At 36.9% G+C, this 12,397-nt stretch overlaps 1 protein-coding gene across 7 annotated transcripts in view; it reads left to right on the top strand.

Moving 5' to 3' along the window:
• akap6 (A kinase (PRKA) anchor protein 6) overlaps nucleotides 1–12,397 on the top strand; it is a 404,269-nt gene that overhangs the window by 283,084 nt on the left and 108,788 nt on the right. For all 7 annotated transcript variants that reach the window (XM_073040038.1, XM_073040040.1, XM_073040039.1 and 4 more), the window contains one exon: nucleotides 748–868. In XM_073040038.1, the coding sequence (XP_072896139.1) occupies nucleotides 748–868 (121 nt within the window). The remainder of the gene's footprint in view (nucleotides 1–747; nucleotides 869–12,397) is intronic.

The raw sequence follows: 12,397 nt of genomic DNA, 5'->3' as shown, positions 1-12,397 counted from the left end.
CCAGTACTTTGCTTAACTCAGGCACTCAGCTTTGAACTGAACATGGCTTTAATCCTTCTAAGCTCCTCATTCTAATGATTTATTTAGCTGAAATCTAATTAACTCCTATTGAATTTTAACATACGTAGCTGCCTTTTTGAGAATTCCTTGCTTTGACTTTTTGGCCTTACCTTTGCACTGGACATATCAATAGGGATTACCTGTCTAGTGGTGCATCCAGCCTTTTGAGCGTTTTGGCATGCTCACTCATGCCCAAATAAAATACCTTCCCAATGTACTTTCATCTTCAAATAAAACCTTTGACTGCAAGTTTGCCTTCAGTGCTGTTGTCCCTCTTGCATTGCTGATATTCATCTATCTAGTTGAAATGATGCTCAAGACTAAATTGAAATGAAGAATTTTAAACGAGTTAAAACATGAAATAGGTATTAAATAACTTTGCCAATCTTTTCTGCCGAATATATTTATGTCCTGTATGTTGAAACAGTGACAAATTATTGCTTGTCATACTACCAGTGCTGACATCGAATAAGCTGATGTATAGTATTTCTCTCTCTCTGATGCATTATTACCTTAATTTATTAATCATGTTGTGATATCTTATAATCAAACCTAATGAAATCTTGCTTTCTAGTTTCAAGTTTAATTTTCTCTATAACAAGCAATTACTTTTTCTAGCCAGTATACATTCAGAAATATATATTTTATTTATATAATGCATAATGCATTTTTAATTCTGCTTTCCAGCCTTTTGGACTTTGAATCAGAATACCAGGAGCTCTGGGATTGGCTGATTGACATGGAATCCATAGTGATGGACAGCCATGACCTGATGATGTCAGAAGAGCAGCAGCAGCATCTTTACAAGGTTAGAGCCTATGTTACTGTCTTTATGTGGCTATGGAAAATCTGATTATCCTGACAAGTCTTTCTCTCGGTGGACATTTTGACGTTCATTGTATATATCATGGTGCCTATTAGAATTCCCTTCCCTGTCCCCAACTTCATTTCCATCTCCTGCATGCCAGCAGAGAGTGCAGACATCATAATTGCCAAAGAGTTCCCTTTATCACATTCTATTAAGTTTAATTTTATAAAGGAATGAAGAATCCTTCCTGTAGAGAAGCAGAAATAAAGGAGACAGGATTAATAAATAGACTGAGACAAAATGAATAGTCAATGCAAGCAGGGGCTTTACTTTACAGTCTGTGTTTTTATTTGAAGCTTCAGACAGATTAGTCTGCCCTTCAGAAACTGTAAGAACAAAATTTGCCAGGAGTATGGTTTATCACTGCATCGATACCAGTCAGCTTTCAATGAATTTTTATCAGTTATAAATAGGGCAGCCTCTATTGCTTTGAGTTGTTATTTTACACAAGATTAAAACAAATATTTTTGAATCTAATATTAATTTAAATAGTTTCAAAGAGAAAAATGAGGAATGTGTATTTCAGCATCACTCAGTTACATAAACTATTAAATTCTCAATGTTGTAGAATATTGTTTTGTTCTTTTACTGATTAAAAAAACTCAAAGCTTATACTGTGGATACAATGGCATTTTAAAACAGGGAAGGAGTAATATGTTAGCATTTCTGGGGTTATTTTCAGCCAAACCTCCACAGCAGTAAATCTGCCTCATTTAGGCTATTTTTTATTGTTGTAATTCTGACAGTTGTCATCCCTGAATTGCTTCGAACATATGGCACATTTCAAAGAGCAGATTGTGAATCGTAAAGGAAAAAATTAATAACCACCATCAGAATTGACAACAGGATAATGACAAGAAACAACCACCCTCTGGCTCTTCTCGTAATTTTTCATTTTTATACAAGCAATGGAAATTCAAGGTCAAATAGGAGCCTCTCTCTTATCTTAGTGGCTTCATCAGAACTTACTATCGTTTTAAAGAGTGGCAGCAGGAGAAATGTCTCTCGTCCAGGTTTGTGCATTATCAACTAAAGTAATGGAAGCAGCTGGGGGCATTGTTTGTCACACTGCCAGTGGGGGGTGGATGCCACTAATCCGTAGGTGGTGTACAGGAGTGATAGATAAGGGGCAATCAGATTTTGTATTTTTTGAGAAATCGTGAGGAAAGAAAACAGACCACATGCAGGAACAGCCCTTGGATAGAGGCAAGGGTAGCTGTGAGAGCAAATCACACATGCATTCTCCAGGGGCATAACTACATACATGAAAAGAGAGTTTTTGAAGCACTGTAGTAAGCACAAAGGGGTTTGTGTATTCTTTGATTTTTATTTGAATGCACCACATTTGGGGTCCTTCCTTTACCTGGATGAAACTGGCATGCTGCTAATTAGTGGTGGGCAGTGATGCACACAGACTCCTGAAAGAAGCAAGTTCTTTAAACTTCAAAGTAGCCCTTAGCTGAGGAGGGCTTGTTTAGAAGAATCAAGCACACTGCTTCATTTGCTGTTACTATCTTCTCACAGCTTCGCTCCTCACCTCCACTGAACTTTATCTTTAGAATCTCCTTTACTTAGTTCTTCTTTTTGTTAAATGCTGATATAAGGGTATTTTTCCCCTTTTGTTCTAGAAGGATAGAGATTTTCTCCTGCAGTATTAATCCCTGCAGATGAAAATTTTGTTGAACAAATAAAATACAGTCTTTGTCATTTGTCGGTAAATTTTGTTCTGAAATTCCGCCTGTTGATACTATGCAGAATGTTGGCAAAATAGTAAAGACAAGACTTTGCTTTAATATCAGTTTCGTAACAAGCAGTTTTTAAAATCTATTTTCTTCTTTGCACACTATGAAAGCATACTCAGCTAATTTTGGAGTTCAAAGCTGCTGACCAACAACCATGCTGACCACCTCAAATAACAGAAGGCTCTGTTTTTACATTACAATTTAAAGGCATTTTACCAATCCCCTTGTGTTCCAAATGAATTATTTCTACACAAGTCTTTAAGTTTAGTGATATTAAAACAATACCATCATTTTGTGGCTGTATTTTTCCTATCAAACATTCAGAACCCCTGTTGTCATATCTTCTTAAACTATATTTCCATCTGTGACAACTCCAGAAAGAGGAACATTTTCCCTGTGGCATTTTGCGGCGTGGCTTATGGGGGAGGGGTGGGAGAATCTTAAGAAAAATTCAGACTTCTAATTTACTTCCCCTAAGAATATGCCATTCTGATGTTGCCTTGCATCTGTGTATAAAAGGTTGATTTGTTTATTGAAATAATGCAATGTGATTGGCTGCTGATGGGTATTATTCTATAGCACAGTGCCATGTTCTGAGGCTGTCATTTGAATTTCAGATGCACCAACATCCACATTCTCAAAGAAATCATGCATTGACCCATCTACTAATGGGTTTATTGTACGAAAACAAAGGTTTTGTTTTGGAATGAGATCCTTGAGCTATCCACTTAATAGTAAATCTTTGAATTCACACTTCACAGCAAATTGGAGACAAGGCTTATGGAAAAAAACAACCTCTTCTAAATAAATGTATATACATGTTCATTGTATTTGAAAAATACTGTTTTGTTTATGTTGATGCACAATTGTGATATATATTTGCTTTTACAATATGAACTAATGACAGTGTTGTATATGGCATTCTTAATGATGTTTGTGTCACCACCAATCCCAAGTGGCATTATCCCTGTTCAAAACGAACCCTGCCTCTATTTTACGGTTTCAGTGAAGCATATCCATCAAAGCTAAGTGGCCCTGAAGTACAGCTCTGCTGCTATGTTTTCCCCAAGTTTCCTATCATCTTTTATATGTCACCAAAAGGCTAGTCTGAAACTTTTGGAAATTTTCTCTGCCCCTGGGAACAATTCCTCTGGCTTCAAACCTTCACTGAGTTGCCAGCTATTGTTATTGAATGTGTTGTTATGTATCTGATTTTAGTTGGCAAGGTGTCGGCCAGCACATATCGTGCTACTTTGCCAGATTTTAGAAGCAGGTTTCAAAGCATTTCCAGAATGTGCATTTCCCTCTGACAGTTTGACTTCAACTATGAAATACCCACAAAGTTTGATGCTGTGGCTTGTTCACTTATTTTATTTAAACCTAAAGTTTTCATTGTTTAATTCTGCAGTTCTGGCAGCTTATTTAATAGTTTTAATGCTTTTCAGAGTATTAGTTATTATTAGCTGCGTGAATTTATCATCATTTTGAAACACACAATATTGCTGCAACTCCACGATTCAGTTTCCTGCAGTCTGATTCAGCTGCAGCTAGATTTTCTCCTCTGGCATTCACTATTACATTAATATCCAATACACTTGCCATGCAGTTTCATGTTCTGCAATATGATACATTCCAGTACATTGGAAATGTAGTCCTTGTGATGAGTTAGCTTTAATTTGTACCATCAATTGGCAGAGCTTGGTTGAAATCAGGCAATACTCGGGTTTACACATAAAATGGCATCCACTTTCAGACACACGTATACTTGTGAAATACTTTGTGTTTCACTAAAGATGGTTCTAATAGTGACATTCCATTAAAGGCAAAAAAAACAATATTAATTAGTTTCTCATCTCCATTAAAAGGATTAAAGCATAAATTCTTGGCAAAAGATCTAATAATCATCATGGAAGAAATGAGAGGAAATTAAGTACACCGATCTAATCACATCTAAATTCATAGAGGTGAATTTTGTGGCTTTCCAATTACTGGTTTCTAGTGTGGGATTGTGTTCTGGTTCTTGGACAGAAGTGCTGGAAATACTCAGTGGTTTTAGGTTCAACTTGAAACATTAACCTTCATTTCTCTTGTGGATACTGATTGATTTTCTCTGTATTCCCTTTTTAGATTATTTAGCTCTGATTCATTTAAACCTTAGTTATTTTTAGCTTGATGCCACAATGCTGGAGTTCTTAGAACCTGAGCTGAGATCACAGAATAACAGCCATCTCTCATCACTGAAGAACCTGCATGTTTTTTTTTTAAGTGTAATTTTCTACCACAGCTCTGATCATTGGGTGTCATAAGAAAATATTTAGGTCCAGAATCATGATACACAACTAATCATAATACATTTAATATTGAGTGGGATCTGTGTTTTTCTTCTTAATACCCAAGGTCAGTTCTCAAATGCCACTGTGGCTCATGTTTTCTCTCACATCCACAAGCTTTTGAGGATGTGACTAAACACATTAATGAAGGTAGAGTAGTAGATGTAGTGTATATGGATTTCAGCAAGGCATTTGATAAGATTCCCCATGCAAGGCTTGTTGAGAAAGTGAGGAGGCATGGGATCCAAGGGCACATTGCTTTGTGGATCCAGAACTGGCTTGCCCACAGAAGGCAAAGAGTGGTTGTAGATGGGTCATATTATGTATGGAGGTCGGTGACCAGTGGTGTGCCTCAGGGATCTGTTCTGGGATCCTTACTCTTCGTGATTTTTATAAATGACCTAGATGAGGAAGTGGAGGGATGGGTTAGTAAATTTTCTGATGACACAAAGGTTGGGGGTGTTGTGGATAGTGCGGAGGGTTGTCAGAGGTTACAGCAGGACATTGATAGGATACAAAACTAGACTGAGAAGTGGCAGATGGAGTTCAACCCAATTAAGTGTGAGGTGGTTCATTTCGGTTATTAAATATGGTGGCAGAATATAGTATTAATGCTAAGACTCTTGGCAGTGTGGAGGATCAGAGGGATCTTGGGGTCTGAGTCCAGAGGACGCTCAAAGCAGCTGCACAGGTTGACTCTGTGGTTAAGAATTCGTACGGTGTATTGGCCTTCATCAATCGTGAGACTGAGTTTAGTTGAGCCAAGTTTTGCTGCAGCTATATAGGACCCTGGTTAGACCCCACTTGGAGTACTGTGCTCAGTTCTGGTCACCTCACTACAGGAAGGATGTGGAAACCACAGAAAGGGTGCAGAGGAGATTTACAAGGATGTTGCCTGGATTGGGAAGCATGCCTTATGAGAATAGGTTGAGTGAACTCTGCCTTTTGGAGCCACGGAGGATGAGAGGTGATCTGATAGAGGTGTATAAGATGATAAGAGGCATTGATCGTGTGGACAGTCAGAGGCATTTTCCCACGGCTGAAATGGCTTGCATGTGATGGCACAGTTTTAAGCTGCTTGGAAGTAGGTACAGAGGAGATGTCAGGGGTAAGTTTACGCAGAGAGTGGTGAGTGTGTTGAATGGGTTGCTGGCGACAATGGTGGAGGCGGATACGATAGGGTCTTTTAAGAGACTCCTGGATAGGTACATGGAGCTTAGAAAAATAGAGGACTATGGGTAACCCTAGGTAATTTCTCAGGCAAGGACAGGATCGGCACAATTTTGTGGGCTGAAGGGCCTGTATCGTGTTGTAGGTTTTCTATGTTTCTAAGTATTCTTGCTCTCTCTTTTTGAAGCCGCTAATTCTTCAGAGGTGTGGAGTCATCCTCCCTTTCTTGTTATCTTTCCTGTTAGTAGCTAATTACTATGTATAAACTTTAGCTGAAAGCAAGATACTTTGTCTAGTTTTCCCAGCTGATGTCCACAAAATAAAAGCCTTGCAGTTTATTTCTGAGAAGCAGTGAAGAAAAGTGCCCTTCTGAACCTATGGAAATAAGGACAATTGGCTGAGATAAACCAGCTAAAGACTAAATGACTTGATCTGTGATATTCTTGTCCATTTTTAGAAGCATTAAGTCATACCACACAGAACCAGGCTCTTTGTCCCACCATAATGATGTTCACCATCAAGAACCTATCTGTACTAATCCCATTTAGCTGCTCTTGGTCAGCAGCCTTCTAGCATTGTCATTTCAAGTGCTTGCTTGATATGCAAGTGCTTTGAGAGCACCTGCCTCCACTACCTGTTCAGGTAGTATGTAGCAAATTGCAACCATCAAGTTCTCATCGCAGTAACTGAACAACTGGATAAAGAGGCTTAGGTATTCAAAGGGAACATATTATCACAGTGATTCTACACACAGTAGTAGCCGTTATTTTTATTAAATTTCCGTAAAAGACTACAGTAGACTCTGCTTAGCCAGCATATTTTATGGCAACCTAGGTTATCTGATACCACCTGAAACCTCTTATTGAAGTAGCTGGAGCATCCTTGTTGACAGACACTTCTGATACCCTATCAATGTTACTCCTTTATTCAATAACCAAATCATGGGTGCATCCAGATAGAACAACTGAGATGATCAATTCTGCTCGTAACAGAAACTTCACCATGAATGCTTCTGGATATTTGGACTTGAGGATCCAACATTCTAACATTGAGCTACTGAGCCACGTTATTGTATTTTTATTTCCCCCTGCAGGTATAGCAACGACTGTCATTAGTAAGTGATATGCCTTACTTAAACATCTTGCCTGTTTAAAAAATAGCTAGTGTTTGAGTAGGTTGATGTGAGTTCCAAATATTCAGTTTCTAATATAAATGGATGGATCCAAGTCTTATCCCGGGGAGGGAAAGTTAACTATGAAGATTTAAAATGCTTGTATAGTTTTGTTTGACAATCTTTATTGCTGTTTGGTATATATCAGTGATCAAATTTTTCACATGAAGAATATGGTGTACAGTAATAGTTTGTCTTCCAGGGAACTGTGGGGAGAGGTGAGTGGCTGGTGATGGAAACATCACAAAATAATCAAACCCTACCGCTATTCAATATTTAATGTGCATGGAGAGAAGGGTACTCTGCCTGAATTTTTCCCCTCTAGCTTTGGAGCATTTAAATCAATTGCAATATTGCCGCTTGAAATCTGGCCCAGATCAACTGAGACTCACTGTTGACTGTAATTAAAACTTAGAGCTGGAAGACATTATTTCAATATTGAGGCTATTTTTAGGATTCTGAGGGTTTAATCCAGTGCAGCACCGAGAGACATTTTGCTCTGTTGAAGGTGTGAATTAAATGCAAATTCTAGGTATTTTCAAAGGTTTTCATCAGCCATAAAAGCACGTTAAAACTCAATACATGGTCACACATAACGCAATTGCCTACGCTGTCTCCTATTCATTACAAATGTAATGGAATGTGATAACTAACATGCAAGCATTTGAGCAATAGTACAGCCTACATCATGCTTATATTACAGTAAGACAATTGATCAGATGACTGTTATGTCAAGTTATTTTTGATACTGAAATTGTGGGTGAATAGTTTATTAACAGTTCTTAGCCAAATAAAAGGAGATATACTTTTGAAAGTTTGATTAAACTGGAGGACAGCAATATTGCATATTGAGGGGTACCATTTTGCCCATTAGAAAATCTATTCACTTTAAACAGAATTTTCATTCTTTCTCTGACTTAATTTTAAGTGTCAATCCAATTGCCCTTATATGTAGTGAAACATTTAGTTGATTCATGAAACTGCACTCTCACAGGTGTGGTAGCCATGACCAACAATTTAATGCTAATTGTATTTTATAGTTCAGATCATAACATGCTTCAACAAAGCAATTTAATGCTGTTTTTGATCACTCAACAACCTGCCATGGTTGTCGCCGAGTTGTTGCATAATCATACTTCCAGTATTTGCTGCAAAGATTTTGAAGGTCTGTTTCCCCGTGTATAATTTGCAAAAATCATTTCAAAGCAATACAAATGCTTTCAAAAAAATTGCATGAAAAATAATTACTGTATCTTTTAAGAAATCAGGCACTGGGTTACAAAATAGCAACCGAGTATCCAGTGGTGGAGTAATTTTCCAAATGATAAATTACCAAAATAATTTTATCTATTCTTTTGAAGCAATTGACACAAGTCAGCTTTTGTGAATCATAAGAGTGGAACCAGTTCTATCTAATATTGATTTCATGGCTAGAAACTTTGAGAATTATTTAAAAATTGAACCTTTTTACAGTCAAACAATTTTATTGGGATCGTACTTGTGCAGTTCTATTTAGCAAAATCATACATAGAAGACACTGGAGTTCAGTTTCTGAAGACCTGCTGTATTTTCTTGAGAGGCTTTGGATATATTTCCTTTAGGTCTCTTCCTGCTCTGTCTCTCAGCCCGGCATGCTTTGACCCTGAGTGAATCAAACAAACCATGGTGAAAGTTTCCCTCATTTGCATCACTTCTAGACAGCCCTGTCCTGCTCTTTACTGACAGGAAATCACTGCCTTTGTCACCTTTTTGTGCTCTACTTGTGGCACAGAGTGGCCATGTGACTGGGAATAATCCCAGCAACAGTTAAGACATAACTCCCTCTGACATTTCTTTTAAACCCCCAAATCATTTATGGAAAAGACAAAGCAGTGAATTACAAGGTAAAGAAGGTTTGAAAGCTGATGTGAATGAATGCTAGAATGCGATATTACATTTGAAAAGTCATAGTATAGCTCTTAATATATAACAGAGAGAATAATCCATCACACAGCTGTGTTTCTTCAGGATTCTTGCTCTTATCAAGAATGTGTCCATGTCCACATAATGACCTCATTTGTGTGAGTTTGATAATATGTTCTGTAAAGAGTTGAGCATATTTCCTTCAAAATACTGAAGGAATAAAAATTATCTGCTCTTGGAAAGACAGGTGCAGATATATAAACACCACAGTGTGGTCTAGACACTTTCAAAAGCAAGAGCTCAGATGAAGGGGAAGCTTTACACTAGAAACAAAAGCAGCTGTTGGTTTTTTTCTTCAATGTGGCAGGCTAAAAGCGGTTTCCTAGGAGATAGAAGTATACTTCAGAAAACAAGATTTACATTCCAAAAAAGTTTGCAATGAAAATAAATTACCAATTCAATTTTATTCCTATGAATATATTAATTCATAATGTCTTAGACATCCTGCTTACAGTATTGCTACCCTCAGCCTTACTAATATGCTTAAAATGGCATTATGTTATGACCAGTGGCTTTTATTGCAACATCTTTTCAGACATTTGTTTTATTTTCTTTATTTTAGTCACTATAATTAGTGCTAAGAACTAAAGAGTGTTTGATGGGTCTGGGAGAAACATTGAAAATGGTTTCTTGAGATCACTTTACCATTTCAATGAAACATATCCTTGTTTAATTTTTAAATTTTGGGAATATCAGACAAAGAAATTAGATCATTTAGCAAAGTTACTGAAAAGAAGTTTATCAAAGTTTTGCAAACTACCAGAATTCTAAAGTATCTGCAGTAAATAACTGTACAAACTCCATTATGCTTTACCCATGCAGTTCCCTCAATAAGATTTTTTTAATGCTATGTGCTGCAAGTTTAAATAAAACTCATTAGAAGAGCCAATTCCCAGGAACTAAAAATCTTTAACAACAGCACAATTTAGAAACTGGTTACATAAATATTATGTAGAATTATGTAGAATATTATTAGGCCTCAAGACCAAAAGACATAGGAGCAGAATTAGGCTATTCGGCCCATCAGGTTCACTCTGTTATTCAATCATGGCTCATTTACTTTTCCTCGCAACCCAGTCTTCTGCCTTCTCCCTGTAACCTCTGACACCCTTACTAATCAAGAAACTATCAACCTCCACTTTAAATGTACCCAGTGACTTGGCACCCCCAGCTGTCTGTGGCAATGATTCACCACGATCTGGCCTCCCCTCATCCACTCTTTCTGGGCCTTTCCATCATTTGTGGGTTTCAGTGAGATCCCTCCTCATTCTTTGAAACTCCATTCAGTACAGGCCCAGAGCCATAAAATGCTCCTCACACATTATCCCTTTCATTCTTGGAATCATTCTTATAAATCTCCTTGAGACCCTCTTCAAAGCCAGTACATTCCTTCCTAAGATATGGGGCCCTATTAGCATTAATATTAATAGTGATTGTTAATTACAATTCAGCTATATATTTAAGCTTCACATATGTGATATACAAAAGAAAAATTGTTTTGCAACTACTGTATATATATATAGTGGATTTTTAAAGTTATTATTTAAATATTGTCATATTTTCCTTCTGCTTGTAACTAAATTTCTTACTGGATTAGGCTGACAAACATTCTCATATGATGTTTATTCTCTTATGATGTTTACAAGTAAGTTGGCAACAAGAAAAACTATCACAGTTATGGTAAAAATTGTTAATTTACCACATCTGACAACAGCCTGAGCAAAGAAAAAAAATCAATAATTAATACAGAGCAATTTTAAACAAAAGTTAAAACAGGTGGGTTGTGGAAGGTTGTAATATTCAGTCTTTCTAAATAATCTGTGTAAAATTGTAAAAAAGTGAGAATGATATAATGAGTGATCATTAAATAAAATAAAATGTGTATCATGCATCTCATGACAATTAGCTGCCAACAGGGCATTGTGTATTTGTTACAGAAGAAATATTGTGCAAACATTTATTTAGTTCAATCTTATGAACAGTGTGTGAAGGTGGATGTTGAGTTTAAGGTGATTTCATTTAGGCAAGGTTCTTCATACAATGCTGTTTATTAGTTGCTTATCGTTAACCAAATTCTAGTGTTCAGTTTACCTGAAACATACCTCAGAAAATACAGTACACCAATTACTGAAATACTTTGGGTAATAAAATGTAAATAAATTTTGAATTCCTTATCAGTCTAGCTCGCAGCTGCTTTTTGTAAACACCTTACCAAAAACATCATACAAAATCCCAATATTCTAAGGCTTTTATATCCATTGTTCAGGAATTTAATGCTGGTTATTTTTGTTTATTGTCTCTCAGCTCTGTTTTGTCTTTATTTGATATTATTATGATATGTAAAGCTCAAAATTTAGATCATCTTTAAAATTGTACTGAACACAATGATGTTCAGATAACAAATCATTGAGAATGCCACTCTACAGATTCCTCTTTCTTCAGATTGTTTGATTAAAAAGCCAGATAAATACATTTGATCATTTTGCAATTCCAGAAGAAAATGACTTGGTTTTGTAGGCTATTTCATGATGCGCAGTACAACTGAAACATGTCAATTTGTGTTATTGATTGTTATACAGCAAAGAAAAGTTCAATATTACTTCAATATACTTAATTACCTCTAATAGTGCTATATGATGCTACTGTGTTGTGTAGCCATGCCCTTAGAAGACGCTTTATGCTTTTTTCCTAGTCCTAGTTTCAGTAAAGTTCTTGTGGTTATTACAATGAAGAATGCTAGGTGTGATCTTGCAGACAGCACAAAGGGGCAAGTAACACTTTTGCCATTACAGGGGAGTGTCGCCAATAAAGGAATGGATGCTGCAATGATGGGATGAGGGTGTTTGAGAGACAGTGCTGGCAGAAGGTCAGAGGCAACTGCAAAGGCTGGTGGTAAACAGTGCCTACAGCAAATATATTTGTTCTGTGGGAAGACTCTCCTGGGGAATTCCTGGCAGTAATTTGCCAGGGAGGTCTCTAGGGAGTGTCTACCCTTTAGGCAACAACTGAAATACAGCTAAATTGTCATGTACCCATTCTCCTTACTTCATTGGATGAAGGGAATGTAGATTAATTTCCTTCTCCTTGAGAATGA

The sequence above is a fragment of the Hemitrygon akajei genome, chromosome 3 (genome assembly GCF_048418815.1).
Source record: "Hemitrygon akajei chromosome 3, sHemAka1.3, whole genome shotgun sequence".
Lineage (NCBI taxonomy): Eukaryota > Metazoa > Chordata > Chondrichthyes > Myliobatiformes > Dasyatidae > Hemitrygon > Hemitrygon akajei.
The sequence above is the reverse complement of the archived record's forward strand: the minus strand, read 5'-3'. Positions and strand labels throughout refer to the sequence as shown.